Source organism: Ochotona princeps, chromosome 1 (assembly GCF_030435755.1).
Source record: "Ochotona princeps isolate mOchPri1 chromosome 1, mOchPri1.hap1, whole genome shotgun sequence".
Lineage (NCBI taxonomy): Eukaryota > Metazoa > Chordata > Mammalia > Lagomorpha > Ochotonidae > Ochotona > Ochotona princeps.
In genome coordinates this window covers 12,279,049-12,298,114 of record NC_080832.1, presented here as the reverse complement: position 1 = coordinate 12,298,114, position 19,066 = coordinate 12,279,049, and the positions used below count along the sequence as shown (strand labels likewise).

General features: G+C 46.9%; 1 protein-coding gene and 1 pseudogene across 5 annotated transcripts; both read right to left on the bottom strand.

Moving 5' to 3' along the window:
• Positions 1-4,328: 4,328 nt before the first annotated feature.
• Positions 4,329-17,254, bottom strand: MTRF1L (mitochondrial translation release factor 1 like). Of its 5 annotated transcripts, XM_004595469.3 has the most exons (7): positions 16,973-17,254; positions 13,986-14,065; positions 11,243-11,426; positions 10,332-10,495; positions 8,178-8,295; positions 5,390-5,526; positions 4,329-4,615 (listed from the first exon to the last, which is right to left on the bottom strand). In XM_004595469.3, the coding sequence occupies exons 1-7, from the start codon at positions 17,229-17,231 to the stop codon at positions 4,415-4,417; spliced, it is 1,143 nt and encodes a 380-aa protein (XP_004595526.2). In that variant the 5' UTR covers positions 17,232-17,254; the 3' UTR covers positions 4,329-4,414. The 5 variants fall into 5 exon arrangements, 3 of the variants coding, with proteins under 3 accessions (XP_004595526.2, XP_058519685.1, XP_058519592.1); XM_058663702.1 differs by lacking the exon at positions 13,986-14,065 and having other exon boundaries at positions 16,973-17,094; XR_009245339.1 differs by lacking the exon at positions 8,178-8,295 and having other exon boundaries at positions 4,498-4,615.
• Positions 15,430-15,930, bottom strand: LOC131483117 (ubiquitin-like FUBI-ribosomal protein eS30 fusion protein; annotated as a pseudogene).
• Positions 17,255-19,066: the final 1,812 nt, after the last annotated feature.

Genomic DNA, 19,066 nt, shown 5'->3' with positions numbered 1-19,066 from the left:
ACTGTATGAAGCAGAGCTGGGATTAGGAGGTTTGGATCCTGTCTTTAAGTTATGATATTTTGCTGTTACAAGTCTTTGTATTCTTATTTGTTAAAATGTTGCAGTGATGTCCCAGGAAGGAAAGCAGAGGAGGATGGCCCAAATGCTTGGGCCCCTGCACCCTTGGGGAGACCTGCAGGAAGTGGCACCCTTGGCCTCAGATGGCCGAACTCTGGCCCTCGGGGACCATTTGTGTGTGAACCAGTAGGTTCCTTCTCTCCCTCTCTGTGCAACTCTGCCTCACAAAGGGCCCAGCGGTGTGGCCTAGCAGCTAAAGTCCTTGCCTTGAACTCCCAGAGATTCCATATGGGCACTGGTTCTAATCCCGGAAGCTCCACTTCCCATCCAGCTCCCTGCTTGTGGCCTGGGAAAGCAGTCGAGGACCGCACAAAGCTTTGGGACCCTGAACCCGCGTGGGAGACCTGGAGGAGGTTCCAGGTTTCCGGGCTTCGGATCGGAGCAGCACCGGCCTGTTGTGGCTCACTTGGGGAGTGAATCATCGGACGGAAGATCTTCCTCTCTGTCTCTCCTCCTCTCTGTATATCTGACTTTGTAATAAAAACAAATAAATCTGTATATAAAATAATAATAATAATACATGTTTTAATAGAAGTGCCGCAGTAGTATCCTGCCCATGCTCGTTAATGCAGCTGCAGCACCTTTGCATTTTGTGTCTGAGGCGTGTGCCTCGCCTGCCCTGGCACAGGTCGACCTCCTGAATGGCTTGTGAAGAAACAGGATTTGCCTGCCAATGGGAAGGAGATTGGCAGTTGGCGATTTCAGTCAATTAAGCAGGCTATGAAAGGTGACGATGTCCATAGAGATCCAGGGAGTAGGGTTTGGAACAGGAATCCTGGGCGGCCAGGAAGGCTTCCGAGACCGTGAGCAAAGGTCTGAGTGCTGAGCTGGCCATGCCCAGGGCCTTCCCTGAAGAGGAAGACTACGATGCCCGACTAGAACCAGGAGGCAGGGCAGAGAGCAGGTGAAGCCTGTGGCTTCTGTAGGAGGCCTCGAAGAGTTCCCATGTAGTTTAGCAAATGTCTTCGTCATTGCCAGAGTGTCTATTGGAACAGATTTTAGTGAGGTAGTGATGAGGGAATATTATAATAGCTTCTTTTTGTGCACTGTAAAATAATCATTAGCCATTAATTACAATAATCTTAGCAAGATATTTTTGAAAGAATTATTTACCGGAAAGGCAGAGCACTAGGGAGAGACAGGGAAAGGTCTGCCTGCTGGTTGACTCTCCAAAGGGCCACAGGGACTGAGCCAGGCCCAGGTCAGGAGCCAGCAGGTAGCTCCATCTGGCTTTGTCCTGAGGGTGACATGGGGCCGAGTACTGGGACCGCCTTGCTCTGCCTCTCCAGATGTGTCAGCAGGGCGTGGATGACAAGCACAGCAGTGGGGACTCCACATTGTCCCCCGATACAAGACGTCAGCATCCAAGGCTGCAGATTTGCACAAAGCAGGCCCCATCAGGAATTTCATTTGGTAGTTGGACTTGAAAACCTCAGCTCCTATTATGTGGATGCTAGAATCGCACACCAAGGAAACACAGCATCAGAGACTGGTTGCTCAGGAGTGCCACAGCAACAGGTGGAGAAGGCTGAAGGCCAGAAGGCCCAGTCTGCTGGCATCGGGCCTGGGAGGGTGCAGGACCTTGAGTCCACCAACTACCTTTCCTTTGTGTTACATTCTCCTTCCCTTCCTGTTTGACCTCAGAGATGGTCTTTGTTCGTCTCATTCACATCTTTCTGACATGGAGAGGAAATTTGAGAGGAGCCGAGAGCTTCACTGAGCCCCTGGAAAATAAGCTTTGCCTGTTAGCTATAGTTAAAACAAAAATTACAATGTAGAAAGACAAACGTGTTGTGTAACAGAATTGTGTGAGAGTGCTTTTAGGTTTGTTAGCTTACTTAATCCTTGGCTTTAAATCATGACTGACCTTTGGGGTTAGCATGGTGGAATGCAGGCTAATCTTCCACCTGTAGCACTGGCATCCCGTCTGGGTGCCAGTTGGAGTCCTGCCTGCCCCACATTCCCAGCTCCCTGGGAATGGCCTGGGAAATCATCGGAGGAAGAGCCCAAGACCTTGTGCCAGTGCACCCACGTGGGAGACCCCTGCCCCACATTCCCAGCTCCCTGGGAATGGCCTGGGAAATCATCGGAGGAAGAGCCCAAGACCTTGTGCCAGTGCACCCACGTGGGAGACCTGGGAGAAGCTCCTGGCTCCCAGCTTTGGACCAGGCCAGCTCTGGCTTCAAGGCATTAGGGCAGTAGTGACCCAAGAGATGGAAGATCTCTGTTTCTCTGTGTCTTCCCAATCTTTTAATTAAGTAATCTTTTTTAAAAATTTATTTTTATTGGAAAATCAGATTTACAGAGAGGAGAACAGAGATCTTCCATCTGCTGGTTCACTCCCTAAGTGGCTGCAATGCCTGAAGCTGAGCTGATCCCAAGAGTTTCTTCTGGGTCTGCCATAAAGGTGCAGGGTCCCAAGGCTTTGGGGCGTCCTCGACTGCCCTCCCAGGCCACAAGCAGGGAGCTGGATGGGAAGGGGGGCAGCTGGGACACCAATTGGTACCCATATGTAATTCCAGTCTGTGCAAGGCAAGGAATTTAGCCACAAGGCTGCCATGCCAGGCCCTGTTTCATCAAATTCTTATTGCAGGCCTACTACATGCATGATGTGGGCTCTATGGACATGGTTGCATCCTACTGTTTTTATGTTTGTTATCTGTGGCCTCGCTAGCTCTATAATACACGTAAGTAAATAATTTGTAGAGAAAATAAGGAAGTGTCAGGTGTTTAAAGGGAAAGTGCTAAGATGTTTAAATAAACAATGCGACACTGATTGAACCAGATACGTTTAATATTTGGTTAGAATGTTAAGAGTTCCTTCTATATTTCAGGACATTATGGTCCTCAGAACTTAGATGCTTGCATAAGCAATCCATCTGGCCAATTAACTGTAAACCACACATCCTCACTCCCACCCTTCGTGGTGCTGCCCTGCCTAGCATCTGACTTTTATATAGATTTCAAGGTCCAAGCTAAGGACCACCTTGCCCCCCTAGGCAGGATCACTGCCCTCTCAATTGCACTTTGCCATTTCAACATTAAAGTACTGGAAGGTAGATCCTCTTGGAAGCAGTTAGCTCAAAAAGGCTTGAACACTATGATGCTTATTTGAGTTTTTAAGATTTATTTTTATTGGAAAGGCAGATTTACAGAAGACGCAAAGATCTTCTGTCTGATGGTTCACTCCCCAAGTGGCTGCAATGGCTAGAACTGGATCATTCCAAAGCCAGGAACCTAGAGCTTCTTCTGGGTCTCCCACTTGGGTGCAGGGTCCCAAGGCTTTGGGCCATCGTCTACTGCTTTCTCGGGCCACAAGCAGGGAGCTGGATGGGAAGCAGAGCAGCTGGGACACTAACAGTGCCCCTGTGTGATCCTGTCAAGGATTTAGCCACTGACCCATCACGCCTGGCCCCGTGATGGTTAATTTTGTATGTCAACTTTCCTGGACTATGAGTACCGAGATACTTACGTTTTTGGGGATATTTCTGAGAATATGATTTTGACAGTGAACCTAGGGCAGTCTGAGTAAAGTAGGTTGTCCACCATATATGCTACGGGACTTTTATTTGATCAAAGGCTCTAATAAAGAAGACCAACAGCCTCTTCTAAGAGATATTCTCAGCAGACTGCCTTATAACCTGGAACTGCAGCATCATTAGTTCTTCCTTGCTCACACTTCACATTGCTGGAGAATCCTAGCACAGACATCTGCTGTGATTACATAAAACAATGTTCCTCATGTTCCGATGGTCTTGCTTAGCAGCCCCTCAGCGTTTCAGGTTTTGTACTAGAGAGGCCTCATTTGCCATGCGAGCGCCAGCTGTGGTCAGGGACCGTTCCCATCACTGAGCAGCCCACACCCACTCCCTCTCCTAAACTATGTGCAAGTGGAGCCCCTTCCAAGGGCTGCTTTCCCGGGGTACCTTAGTCCAGGAGTACCTTCCCGATCCCGGTGGTTTAAGTTCTCTTTAACATCCTCTTAACAATATCAGTCAAATTAATGGCATCTCCTGGCAGGACCCTAAATAACGAGTAGTCATTGTCATATTTCTAATGTTTTAGCTTGAACTTTCGTGGAAGCTTTCTGTTGTTAAAGGTTATTTATTTGAAAGGCAGTTGAGAGACAGAGCTCTTCCATCTGGTGCTTCACCTTCCAAGTGGCTGCAGTGGCCAGGCTGGGCGGGCCGAAGTCAGGAGCTCGAAGCCCTAGCGGGGTCTCCAGTGTGGGCAGCAGGTGGCCAGCCACTTGGACCATCTGCTGCCGCTTTCCTAGGTGCATTAGTAACAAATCAACTTAAGCTTTTTTGGAAATAATTTCTAATAAAGATTCATAATCAGCATAGTCTTTCAACGACTGTATCAGTTCATCCAGCTGATCATCTCCTTGCATGAAAGTTTCAAGCTCATGTATTGATTTGTTTATTCTATGGTCTGTGACTCGATTCTGTGGAAAATTGTACGTTCTTATTTTCTCTGATCTTCCTTTAGTTCCAACCTATTCAGACAAAAACAGATGGGAGATGCAGTTAGAATCCAGGTAACATAAACTTGCAAGGTTAACTAACTTAAAAATTAAAGCCTTCACTTATAGTGCAAGTCTTCACGCTAGAACCATGTTTTAAACATTTTGAGTCCTCCAACGATATGGCAGCATGATGCAGAAAAAAATATGGGCCTTTAAATCAGATTCATATCTGAATTCTGTCTTCTGCCAACTTACTCTACTGCAAACGCTCCCCGTCTGGAAGATACAGATAACACTACAGTGAGGGTGCACACGCAGTGCCTGGCAAGCAGCTGAAAAGTACCCCTCCAGTGTTGTGAAATAATAGCGTCAATGAGTGGTGACAAGGTAGTGAATTTTCCTTAATGAAGAATTCCTAAAAGGGCTCCATAGCTAGTTCAGCAGAAACCAGGAGGAAAGTCTCACATCATTTGAAAATATTAAAACTGGATGGGCAAGTGAGAACATCTTTCTTAGTAACTGCAGTAAAGTATGGGGGAAAAAGCCCCTCTGAATACAGAAGACAGGTCAGTCCTGCAAGACAAGCACTACTCTGGGTTGAGCTACTTTTCTTGTTTCATTATTCTGACACACAAAATTGAATTTTTTAATAATATTTTTAACCCTATAAGGATTTTTAAAATTATCCTTTCTTTATTTAGAAGGCAGACAGAGGTCCCACCTGCTCACTTCCTCTGCAGACACCCCCAGCAATGAGAAGGGCACGGCGGCCCAGCAGCTGGCCTGACGGGGCGGCACTCGTACCTGGACCTTCCGGGCACTGTATCGTTTACTCGTCTCTTCTTCCAGACGCAGGCTGTAGAGCTTCGCGCGTAACTTTTTCATGGCCATCTCTCTGTTTTTCAGTTGAGATCTCTCTTGCTGGCATTCAGAAGCAATACCTGAATATTGTTGAGAATTAAAGAATTTTAATAGAAAAATCTTCTTTCTTTATTAAGGAATACTTCTTTTCCTTCTCATCCTGTTTCTTCTTCCTTTATGAAGAAAGAAAAAGAATACTCTAACATAAAAGGAACACTCTAAATAGCAACTTACAGTTTACTGAAAACTGGAGTTTGAGCTATTGCACAGTTTTACACACTGAAGGCATACACACTAAAGAATAATTTAAGTAATAACTACATGTAGAAACTAAGGTACAGAAAACGTAAAAATCCTTAAGATTTCCATTTTTCCTCCATTATTGTTTAAAATTCTATCACGTAAGACAACACCCTAAAACTTAAAAGATGATTTTTCCGAACTAAAAAAACTAAATATTTACTCATTTTTATTTCAAAGGCAGATTTACAGAGAGATTAGGAGAGAGATCTTCCATCTTCTGGTTCACACAGCAAACGGCTACAGATCTGAAGTCAGGAGCCAAGAGCTTCCTCTAGACCTCCCACATGGGCGCAGAGCCCCAAGGACCTGGGCCACTTCCCACTGCCTTCCCAGGCACACCAACAGCGACGCTCATCGGAAGTGGAACAGCTAGGACTCAAACCAGCGCCCATGTGGGATGCACCAGCACAGTGCAGACTTGACAAGCTATACCTTGGCAGGGGCCCCATGTTTCCATATTTAAGACAACAAAAACCATGTCAATTGCCACTCCCACCAACCACTGCTAGTTAATAGGAAATAGACCTACTTAAGCTGGTCACAGTAAAAGATCCTGTGTTCCTTCTGATAACCAAGGACTGCCATGCATGTGCTATTTTATTATTTGCTTTTTAAAAATTTATTTTAGTCAGAAGAATTAAAGACAGAGAGTGCTTCCAGCCACTGGTTCACTCCGCTAACGGCAGCAGTAGCCAGAGCCGAGCCAGTCTGAAGCTAGCAGCCAGAAGCTTCTCCCAGGTATCTTCCTTGGGTGCAGGTCCCCAAGGACTTGGCCCATCTGCTGCTGCTTTCCCAGGGGAATGGGATTGCAAGTGGAGTAGCTGAGACTCAAACTGGCACCATCTGGGATTCTGGAGCCACAGGCACAGGATTACTAGCTGCCTCCACCAGCCCCTACTTTTAATATTGTTGAAGATTTACTTGAAAGGCAGTTACAGAAGGAAAGATCTTCCATTTGCTGGTTCATTTTGCAAATGTCTTCAGTAGCCAGTTTGGCCAGGCGGAATCCAGGAGCCTTGAACTCTGCATCTCACACGTGGGTGGTGGGGGCTCCACTGCTGCCATGGGGGCATCAGCGGGGAGTGAGACCGGAAGTGAGCAACCAGGACTCACTGCAGGCAGTGGCTCAGCCAGCTGACTTCAACACCAGACCATAACTGTATGCTCCTTATCACACAAAGATAGCTGTAATAACACTTGAAAAACAGTTCTAACTTACAGTACGCTGGAAAGTTAAAGATTGACATCCAGACTGGTTGCCCAGCTATCTAGCCAGATATACTAGAAGTTTATGTATAAACTTACTGAAAGATAATTATATGCAAGCCTTTTGTATGCATATATGCTTTTGCGTAAGAGAGCAAATTCTTTTTTTCTTCTTTTTTTGATTTATTTTATTTTTATTGGAAAGTCAGAAATACAGAGAGGAAGATCCTCCGTCCACTGATTCACTCCCCAAGCAACCACAATGGACAGGGCTGAACCGATCTGTGGCCAGGAGCCAGGAGCCTCTTGCGGGTCTCCCACTTGGGTACAGGATCCCAAGGCTTTGGGCTGTCCTCGACTGCTTTCCTACGCCACAGGCAGGAAGCTGGATGGGAAGTGGAGCAGCTGGGATACAAACTGGTGTCCATATGGGATCCTGGTGCATGCAAGGTGAGGATTGTGCCAGGCCCAGAGAGCAAATTCTTAAAAAGAAAAAAAAAAATAATATAAAATGTAAAACAAGGTGAATCCTTTCCCTTTCCTTTTTCCCTAAATAGTCCATGTTTTCCTTTTCTCCCAAAAAGCCAAGAGCCAGTGTGCTAGAGCACATTCTGACTAAAAACAAGGCAGCTCTACTGCTTACTACCAGGTCGCCTTCAAGGACAAGCCCACGCCTTCTCTTAAGGTCACTCTAGGAAATGTCCTTGGGCTTGCACCCTTTCCTCTTCCTGGCTTTGCAACTGCCAGGGGAAAACCAGTAAGAATTCCAAACTTGAGCCCAGAGCAATGGCTCAATAACTAAATCACTTTCCAAGAACCAGGATACCATGAGTGCCAGTTCCTGTTCTGGCTGCTCCACTTCCCATCCAGCTCCCCGCCAGTGGCCTGGGAAGGCAGTCGAGGACGCCCCAAAGCCTTGGGACCCTGCACCCGTGTGGGAGACCCGGAAGAAGCTCCTGGCTCCTGGCTTTGGATTGGCTTAGCTCTGGCCATTGCGGCCATTTGGGGAGTGAACTAACAGACAGAAGATCTTCTCCTCTCTGTATATCTGATCTGCCTTTCCAGTAAAAATAAAATCTTAAAAAAAAAAAATCCAAACTTTAAACCAAGTGCTTCACAATAAATCGTAACAGTGTGGTATGAAAGAGCGATCTCTCTGGAACACCATTCAAGTCGTTCAGAAATTTCTCCTCCGTGTCTGAAGTGAACACACGGTGCCCACCTGTAGGGAGATGAACAATCCGCACAGCACTGTCGGTGGTATTCACGTGCTGGCCCCCAGCGCCGCTGGCTCGCTTTGTATCGATCCTTAAATCTTTAGGGTTGATCACCAAGTTAATCTATACGTAAGAAGAAAAAATGAGATTTTTAAAAATTACATATACCCAACTATATAAAGGCAAGAACTAATTTAATTATAACTCTTTGTCAGAATTCATGTAGGATCTAGACAGCTTAATTTTAAGAACAAAAAAGAAAGGCTATGTTGGCATAACTAGAGGATGGGTTTATGCTGTTAAATTTCTACCATGATCCAAGGTAGAATTAAGCAAACGGAGACACAAAGGCAAGAGGTCAAAGGTACAGACTTGATTCGTGAACACACTGGGCCCCGACTTCCAGACGACACTCTCTCCTGGGAATCACCCCGGAGAGGTAGACTTAGGACAGACATCTGGTGAAGCAGATGAGACACCGGCACACGTGCAATGCACACCAGAGCCTCGAGTGCAGGTATCTGGGGAGGGATCTGTGACAGGGGACCTGTGTCTCTACTTGCAAATAAAACAAACACAAGTAAGATTCTAACAAGTATTAGGTAGAAAAAGGTGTTTCATGACCAACCATGGACCACTCTGACCCCTCTACCTGCCTGGCAGTAAAAGTCACTCTTCCCTCGGCCTTTCCTGACCTGCCACGTGACATCCTCCTGCAGCCAGCTGAAGAATTAAACGGTACAAGGATTCAGTCTCCCATCTTTTACTGAAAACTCCGATCTCCAAAGGTGCCTAAGCCAAGTGACCCGTAACTGGGATGGCTTCTGCCATTTATCCCACTTCACTCTCTCCTGTAACTGCTTTGGCTTCAAAGGAAAATTACAGAAAAGGCCTCCATTAACTCAATTACACAAACAGTACTATCTCCCAAAACTTTATAGAAACTCCTCAAATCAGTCATACTTCAATATGGAAACCAAGAAGGATTTCCTATCATTTTTCAGAAGGAAAACTAAGCAAAACAAAACTTTTCAGACTTATTTATTTATCTGAAAGAGCAGCAACAGACAGGAATGTGCAGGGAGAGAGGAATCTTCCATCTACTACAGACTTCACAGATGACGAGAACAGAACCAGAACCCAGCAGCCCCACCAGTGTCCCATGGGTGACAGGGGTCATGTAACGGGGCCTGTTTCCCTGCCTGCCCAGGTGCAACAGCAGGCGGTGGCTCCAAAGCAGAGTAACTCACATGCAATGCTGGCATGTGACAAGTGGCAGCTTAACCCCATGCCAGCCAAGAGAACTTCTAAACAAAGTTATGACATAAATGTAAGTCAAACCTGCTTTCTGAGAATAAGGTAAAGTAGGCACGCCGTAAAAGTATGTATACATTCTAACGCGACTGAGTTATGAAGCAGCAGCTGCTTTACAGTTGTTCAAACACAATTTTGGCTTTAACAGCCGGGGAACCTGTCACACCAAGCCAAGTCCCCACAGAGTAAACCAGTCCTAACTGAAATGGGTTAATATTTCACCAGATGGTCTTGTAAAGTCTATGTTGGTGGTCCAGAAAAACTAGTACACAGACAATGCAAAACTGGACTAGTTTTAAATCCTCCGTTATTGCCACCTGTTATAAACTTTTATATCTGTGTCTCCCGTCCCGTGGAAGAAATCACCCGATACTGGAGAGTGTTTCAGAGGCACTTTCATTCCAACCTTCAGTTCCCTCCTTTGGGGCAGAAGCCCCTGGCTTATATATCCCTCCTATCCGTTAAATCCGTTACCCAGAAGCCTTCAGTTAAGTCAGTTAAGTCCGTTATTTCCGTTACACAGAGAACCTCCTCACCCCTCCCCCGAGGCCCCTGGCTATCTCTCAATCCTCCAATCAGCTTACACGCCTGAGGCAAGCAGTAAAGGGCCAATCACAAGGCACTTCCTGAAACCTGTCTCCAAGAGGAAGTAGGGTCCAGGCATCATCTTAGGGCAGGGCACACGTGCAGTGCTCCCAACACTTTTATTTTTGGAATAGGATAGGTTCTTAAAGGCAGTTCAGAATCTGGGAGGAAGACCGAGTACAAAAGGAGATACTCAATTCAGTGACCTCTGAGTGTCACTGCAGGTTCAAGGTGCTGTGCTAAGGCGGGCTGTGCCTCACCTCGGTGGGCTGGGGCAGAATGGCCACGGTCATCGTGCTGGTGTGGATGCGGCCCTGCCGCTCCGTCTTCGGCACTCTCTGTACTCGGTGAACCCCTCCCTCGTACTTCAGGTGCCTGTAGGCTGCTGGGCCTCCGATGCTGGCGGACGCGTGCCTAAGGCCTCCTGGAAAATACCAGAACTGAACCCTTTCCCTGTTCCTCCAATTCATAACCATCTGACCACCATATCTACTATCTTCCAAGTATTTTCTAAAACTCCTACAATAATACTTAAAAACTTCAATAGTGCTATGACATCCAGTGTTTTTATTTACTGCTTACGATGACTTAAACTAAAAGCTGTGGTGCTAATGAAATAACACCATAACATCTAAAAGATCACTTTGAAAGACCATCAGTCATGTGGTGATTAGCCTGCGAAATTACTATCTATTACATTTTCTTGCTTTACATTTTATTAATTTTCATTTGAAAGTCAGTTACACAGGAAACAGGAAAGGTTCACTCCCCAAATGCTCACAAAGCCGAGGCTGATCAGATCTGACGCTGGGAGCCAAGAGCCCCCCCCAGCTCTCCCACGTGATATAGGGGCCCAAGGACAAATGCCATCCTCCACTGCTCTCCCAGGCCGTAAGCAGGGAGCCGGATGGGAACTACAGCAGCCAGGACTCAAAACACTGCCCATATGGGATGCAGTGAGGCAGGCTGAAGCCACAGTATTGGACTCTCCATTACCATTAAAAGCCATTTCACAATTGACATATTTGGGGCATTTAAAATTAAGTAAATGATGGTCATAAAAATCCTTAAGCATCCTTACAAGTTAAGCCGTGATCTTTCATGTTCCTTTCCTAGGACACAGGTAAAAATGGTCCACACTTTATCAAAGCAAAGCGAACAGTTTACTGACCTATTTCACTTGGGAAATAGTCGAGGGTTTCAAAATGCCATCTTTTAAACGCAGCATATTTCTGATACATATCAAACATCTCTGAAGTAAACAACATTGCTTCCTGACCCCCAACTCCTGCAGTTACTTCCAGGATCAAGTCATTTTCATCTGCTTCTTCTGAGGGAACCAGAAGTACAACGATCTGTGAACAGAAACACATCCCTTCTCTGTGACTGAGTCAAAACTTGCCAAAAAAGAAGCTAAGTGATTCCATACAGAACTGTGAAATATGGAAGTTTTCTAAGCAAATAACCTTGCTAACCTGTTCAACTAGCTTGCCAATTAGAATCGTATGCTATGTCTTCAAGAAACTATTAATCTTACGCTACATTATAAAGGAAGTAATATTCAGCTAGAACTTCCAGGCTTGTTTTTCTTTCTCCTTGCAATCACTGTGTTTGCTAGCAGCTCACAGTCCAGTTAGTAAGAACGAAGTGCTTGCGGATACTGGTATATTTGTGTATAGAGCACAGAAGACTCAACTCTATCCTCCTCAAGTTTAAGGCCCAGCATGGCGAAAACAGGAAAGCCTCAAACTCCATTGCATTTGATAAGCTTGATTAAACAGAAGAAAATGTGATTTTGGAACCTGAAAGGACCTTATGGATGACCTGGTCCAAGCTCTCACTTCACACGTACAGTTAACTCCAGCTCAGAGGTGAGTGGCTTGCTAAGGTGCAGCTGTCACTGGAAGGGCTGGCATCACAATGTCCCAGGCCAGTTTTCCCATTACGACACCACACGTCACACTCAAGCACACACTATCAGGGGCCGGCAACATGGCATGCTGGGCTAAGTTTGTCTGTGGTGCAGGATCCCAGACGGGCGCCGGGTTGTGTCCTGGCTGCTCCACTTAGCCTTTCAACTCTCTGCTTGCGGCCTGGGAAAGCAGCAGAGGATGGCTCCAAGCCTTGACCCCTGGGCCCACATGTGAACTGGGAGGACGCTCCTGGTCCAGGTTTTTGGCTTTGACTCAGCTTAGATCTGCCTGTTGCAGTTACTCAGAGTGAACTATGGATGTAAGAGAAAGCCTGTCTCCTCTTTACCGTCATCTCTATAGCTCTGCCTTCCAAATAAAAGCAAAATAGATCTTACAAAACAAACATGCGCCATAACGGGCTCTGGGATAAAAACTTGTGATTAGGTCCACCAGTTCCAGCTACCAACACGTATCAGTTTGTCAGTACATGCAGGATATCCTGCGGAGCGTCCCATTTCAGCGCTTTACTTGATCTTGGCCAAAAGGCCGAGAAGCAATCCATTTCAGTTCTTAACTCTGGGAAGTGCTGCTAACGCACTCCTAACAGTTCCATCTTCTGGTGTCAAATGAAATTTGGAGAGACTGATCTAGCTGGCCACCACAAACTAAAAGGGAGAAGGCTGGAATGAGATCCAGGTTTCCCTCGGTTCTGAAGCGCTCACACAAATCCCAATGCAGGTGGCAGGAAGCCGTACTTGATAATACTCCATTATTTCGCTAGCCTGTGCATTACAATCATCGGAGTCGCCAATTAACAAATAATGGATGTTCCTTTCTTGCTGATTCCCAGCCAGTGGACAAAAGTTTTTCATTCACAAGGCAGGCTATACTAGCCTTTCACTTCACTATCACTCCATAACTTCTGCAGCTCATTTTTCCCCTACTCTCCTTTGAAAAAAATTAGAAAAACAAGCCTTTCTAGAAAATCCTATTAATATGACATTACCATTTCTCTGTGAGAGCTCTATAATCGCTTTTAGTATAAAAATAGAACACTCCCTTTTAATGCCTTTCTTTAAAAATCAATTTATTGGGCCCAGTGGCGTGGCCTAGCAGCTAAAGTCCTCGCCTTGAACGCCCTGGGATCCCATATGGGCGCCAGTTCTAATCCCGGAAGCTCCACTTCCCATCCAGCTCCCTGCTTGTGGGAGGACGGCCCAAAGCTTTGGGACCCTGCACCCGCGTGGGAGACCCGGAAGAGGTTCCTGGTCCCAGCATCGGATTGGCGCGCACCGGCCTGTTGCGGCTCACTTGGGGAGTGAAACATCGGATGGAAGATCTTCCTCTCTGTCTCTCCTCCTCTCTGTATATCTGACTGTAATAAAATAAATAAAAAATAAAAATCCATTTATTGATAGTGCCAATTATTTCATAATGTATCCATGTAGCAAGCCATCATACTGTGTACCACATGAGAGATACAATTTCTGGGGCCAGTGTAGTGGCTCAACAAGCTAATCCTCTGCATTGTAGCCCAGCATCCATGCTGGTTCATGTCCTGGCTCCTCCACTTCTGATCCAGCTTCCTGCTCGTGATCTGGGAAAGCAGTGGAGGACGTCCCAAAGCCTTGGGACCCTGCACCCACGTGGGAGACCTGCAGCAGGTTCCTGGCTCCTGGTTTTGGATCAGCTCCGCTCCCGCCGTTGTGGCCATTTGGGCAGTAAACCAGCCCACGGAAGACTACTTCACCTTCTCCCTGTAAATCTGCCTTGCAAATAAAAAAGTAACTAAATCTTAAAAAAAAAAAAAAAGGTTACAATTTATGTCAGTTCTATTTCAATAAAGCTGGGAAAAAAAGTTTATTCTAAGCAGTGCTGCCCCGGCCGCTCTCACACAGCTCCAGCGGACGGCTGTGCGGAGTGCTGACCTAGCTGCCCGGGCCGGCTCTCACACAGCTCCAGCGGACGGCTGCGCAGAGGCTGTTTCTGCAGATACTGTACCTGCTGCTTGAGCTGCAGTATTTCTTTCTGACACAAAGTTATCTCATTCTCGGCAAGTTTCCTTAAGTCTTCATTCTCATCTATGGGGAAAAGGCAACAATGAATGTTTCCAGGAACTGCCAACGGATTTCAGGGATAACAATTGTACTGCTGGTGTCATTACTGGGGAAATAAAGTCAACTGCCTTTAATAGCCATTAACTAAAATTAGCATTGTATACATTAGTTTTCACAAGCACTTAGAATGTATAAGTGAAACTAAAGCAAATCTACAGGAAAATTTAAAGAACCTGGTTAAACTTCTCTATAATTTCTAACATCCATACAACACCTTAACAAATACCAAATGAGTACATTTAGTTGGATCAGAAGGGGAAGCAAATGTTCATCAATAAAACCAAACTCAAAAAAGGATAATGTTTTTATTGTTTTAAGCAAGCCCTTAGTGTAAAGTGGGTATTTACCTAAAATATTAGATTTCATATACTGGTTACACAATATTTTTATAAAGTATTCCCACCCCCGACTTTACCCCTACTACCACTTTATGTTTTGAATTCTCAGTGTAAACTTACATAATACACTTCTTCATTTCTCTACCCAAGGCAACGTGCATATAGAAATACAGAAAGACAGGCTGTTACAAATGTTCTCTCTCTTTAAGCATCAGACTTGGAAACACCTAGCTGCATGTCTGTGAAGGAAGGCTGGCGGTGACTGGCAGCCCGGCTCTGGCGTGGAGAGTCACAGGCAGCGACACCGTTCTATCTTCGCTTCCTCTTCGCAGACTGTCTACCAACATGAGGACTACCCAGCTACTCCCTGCCTATTTGGGTCTCATACCTTCTTCCTCCAAATATTTATGGTTTCTCTATTCAAAAAAGCCTTTCCACTCCTTGTCATAACTGTTGTCATCCTTTTTCCCAAATTTATAGATTCATTATTATTTCTATTAACTGTAAAATTCTGAACTTGTTACTGAATTTCATGATCTATTAGAATGATTTTATTATTGAAACAGTTGTTGACAACACTGCTGAAGCCAAGCACCTCTTTCACTGTGTACTAAAAAGATGCCCTCCACACTGCTGCAGAGCCAGGGGCTGCCAAGTGCTCAGTGCCCGCTGCAGCGGCACGCATCGGCCTGGCTTGCCACTCCCAAGCTGCCACCGTTGCCTGAGCTCACAGCTCTCTCCTCCGCTATTCGTCAAACACAGCCTTTGAGGCCTTGCTAGTCGTCTTAGGAATATTCCGCGAGTCTTCTCATCTACTCAGCAGGTACTCGTGCTCTCTGATAAGGCTTAACTTTTCTCCAATGTCAGCAGAGTTTTCTTCCGAGACAAATATAGAGATCTTTATCAGAACACCATTCTGACACAGACTTTTCATTTGGCTTTCAACACAAAGCTCCTCCTTTTTTACCCTTTTTTCTGGGCAAGGCGGCTTTACAGCAGGTGCCAGGGCTGCGGGGGTCCATAGGAGCTGGCGTTTGGGCCCTTCTTGCCAAAGGTGGCACCACGTTGACAAAGAGTCGGTTGTACTGCATCTGCCACCTGACATGGCCTGTCTTCTGCCTGGCCACCTTAGGAGTTGACATTGTGCCTTCCCCACGGGGGCCAGAGAGCCAAGGACTACTCCCCAGCACGCTCAGTGCCTGCACCCCACACGGGGTCAGGACGGCCTCACCCCCCAAGAGTGCGCCGTGAGCAGCACCTGGTCCTCCAGGGCGATGCCCTCCAGAGAGGCCACAGATGCCTTGATCTGGGTGACCATGTCCTGACCAGTCACCTCAAGGCTGTAGAGTTCCTGCGCGTGGACCAACAGCTCCACGTTTGACCAGTGACACCTCCTCTCACTGCCACTAAGATGCACAGAGCTCCTCTTCATCATAAATGTCATCATCTCTGTTGTTCACGTGTGGAAGCCAGAAGCCTCGGAGCTCTCCTGGACTTTGGATCTTCATCCATCTCAGGATATAAAACAACACATTCCACGTGCTGTTCCTCAGAAGGTCTCCGCTTAGTGCCCCTTCTCCCCCGTGGGGACCCACACTCTCCTCACTGGCCTCTCGGCTCTGGTCCTCAGCAACGACCCCCACAGGAACTTTACTTCAAAAAACACATCACTTCTCTGTTCCAAGCACGCCCACTTCCCACTGCCTATAACAATAAACACATATTCTTGGTCGGGAAGGCCCGAGGCTTTCCACGACCCGATCCGCTCCCACACCTGTTTAGTGTTCCTGCACAGTTGGCTTCCTTTTCTCCCGCCTCTGTCAACGGCTTCGGATCCTCCTGGCAACCTCCTGCTTACCTTTACAGGCCCACTTCAATGCCAGTCTTTGCCGCCAACACTATGCACTTTATGAAACACATTCAAGTAAATTCATTCACTTACATGTTTATAGAACTTCTTAAAAACTTGTCACCAGGCTGCAACTTCTGACAGGCAGTTCTCTCTCTCTATATATATATATCTTATAATTTATCTTTCATAATACACATACAATAGTATGTGTGTGTATACACACATACTTTTGGTAATTATTAGGGTATGAGACGCAGCTAAGAACCCAAGATCTGCTGAGTGACACTGTCCAATGCTTTTTAAACGGAGTTGCATATTGTTGGCAGCAATTTTCCCACATCTTAACCCTTAAATCCATCTGGCATGCACGCCGGTTTAAGCTACACCACAAATGCAATTTCCCCCACCCCACCCGACCCCCACTTCTGCGGCCGCGCACTTGTTCTCCTCCAGCGTGTAACTTACACGCCCCTTAAAGAAGTGCCCTGCCTTTTCCCTTCAATGTCCCAACCCCGGGCTGACATCTGACCTGCCGGAGAGCGACCTTCCCGGCTGACAAAATTCTGTGGCTCGGTCCCGTTTGCAAACGGGATAATGAGCATTTGCCACCCTTGCCAAATGGTTCCGACAGCTCACCCCACACTCCCCACCTCAGCTCTTCCCCCCAGACCCAAGCCTCACCGCGCAGCAGGGCCTCGGTCTCCCGCAGCTCCCGCTCCTTGGCGCTCAGCAGCCGGGCGGCCGCCGCCACCTGGGGCCTGCCGCCCAGCCCTGGGGAGCCAGCCCCGGCCTGGCGCTCCAGGAAGGACCGCAGGGGCCCGTCCGGGGAGAACAGCTCCTCCAGCGCCGCGGCCCGGCCGCTGACCGGCCGGCGGGGAGGGCCCAGGGCCGGGCGGCCGCACAGACACCGGGCAGCCCCCCACACGCAGCGAACCCGCATAGCCAGGCTGCCCGGGCCGCCAGACCCGGCGGCAGCCGGAAGTCAGGCGCGCCACTACCTCGGAGACTGGCACTAGAGCCAGCCAATCACGTGCCGCGGTTCACGGACTTCCCGAGGACGTAGGCGGGAACTTCCGTGTGAGCGTGAGAGCGCTGCCTGATGGGGAGGCCTAGGGCGGCCGGGGCGGGGCCTGGGGCTGCCGGGGCGGGGCCTGGGGCGGGACCTGGGGCGGGACCTGGGGCGGCCGGGGGCGGGACCTAGGGCTGCCGGGGCGGGGCCTAGGACGGCCGGGGGCGGGGCTTGGTGTGTGGTGTGAGGCCAGGGCCGCCTGCCACCTGCTGTCCTGCTGGCACTTCTGGGCAGAGCGGCGCCCACGCCCGCGAGGCTTGTTCCTCTGGCAGGGGAGAAATGGCACTGTTTGCTGACGGTGGGAATCTGTTCCCAAAGACGGAGAGTGTGTGTGGGGAGGAGAGGATAGCTTAGGGTCCGCCACGGAGCCCAAGATCAGAGCCACGGATGTTGTCCCCAGTGCCAGCCCAAGCGTAAGTCCCCAAAGTCAGATTCTAAGGTGGTCATTAGTTTGCGGTTGTGTTTATTCCTATCTCTGCCACGGTGAGTTAGGCGTGACGGGTGTAAAGGCAGGACAGCCGCTGGGCGGTTGTTCAAAATCCCTGCATGCTTGCTATTTTACTTGCTTTCAGGCGGCTTTAGCTTGCAAAGCAGCACTCCCAACTGCTACCTGGTAACGAGGTGGTGTTAGAACAAATCACAGCACAGCAAGACCTTCGGGAAGCATGTCTCGGTAGCTCACCCCGTTATGCAGTAAACCTAGAAATGCCACGTTTACCAAGGAGTGGGTATTAATGATAGCGACCGCTATTACCCAGTGGGTTAGGAAAGATCTACTGACTGACATTTCATGATTGACAATGACGCAGTGAATGAACTAGTTTTTTTTTTAAAAGGTAAACAATGGGAACTCGTAAGGTAGAAGTCTTCTAATCAAACATAAACTTATGTATAAGATGCTAGCAGCAACTGTTTGGATTGCTTTCATCTCCTCGTAGCACTAAGTAACAAAGCAATAATATGAAATGACTATCCAACGAATAACAGGCAGATACGGTTCCCTTACTCAAAAACTCCCTCAAATTTCCAATTATTTGTGTTATAAAAGCTATGCTACTTTGTGAAATTGTTTTTGTAACAGTTGTTGAAATGCTTTTAAATTTTAATCTAAATACAATATACAACCAGTCAAAAGTTTTTTGCTATAGAAGTAAACAGTTGCAATCATTGGCTTTTGCATAAATGTCACAGCTGAGTTGTCAAACCATGTCATCTTAAGGATATATTTTATAAGAGGTGAAAAACTGTAATAAACAGTAACCTTACAGTCCAGTGTCAAGAGCCCAGCCAGATTTTATTTTCCCTTAGATGAACAAGCGTTTTGAGTTCCACATGTAAGTGTGTCTTTTATCTTTATGGTTTTACACCAGGGAGGAAACAGTGACTTGTCTAATACATTGATGAATTCTTTATTAAAATTCAAAAGTGTTAAGAAAGTATAATGCATATGCATTTTACAGTAACATCCATAAGTTTCCACAACGTATTCAAATGAAAACAACTGTAATTTGACTTACTTTGAAAACTCAAATATACTTAGTTTGAGGCTTCTGAATTTTCTTACATTATTGTCATGCTCAAATTCTAAGACATGGTGAAAATTCTGGTAGTTTTTAAGGAAGTCTATTACTGTACATAGGTAAAATGATGAAACAGTTTCTAGGAAAGATCTAGAACAACTGAAACTGAAGAAAAAAGAATTTGCT

Bases quoted from the DNA above. Each gene is read 5' to 3' on its own strand.
- MTRF1L (XM_004595469.3), bottom strand. From the start codon at position 17,231: ATGCGGGTTCGCTGCGTGTGGGGGGCTGCCCGGTGTCTGTGCGGCCGC. The intron at 11,427-13,985 runs GTACAGTATCTG...TTCTGTTCACAG, and splicing joins TACTGCAGCTCAAGCAGCAG to ATCGTTGTACTTCTGGTTCC. The intron at 4,616-5,389 runs GTACGAGTGCCG...TTGTCTGAATAG, and splicing joins ACAGTGCCCGGAAGGTCCAG to GTTGGAACTAAAGGAAGATC.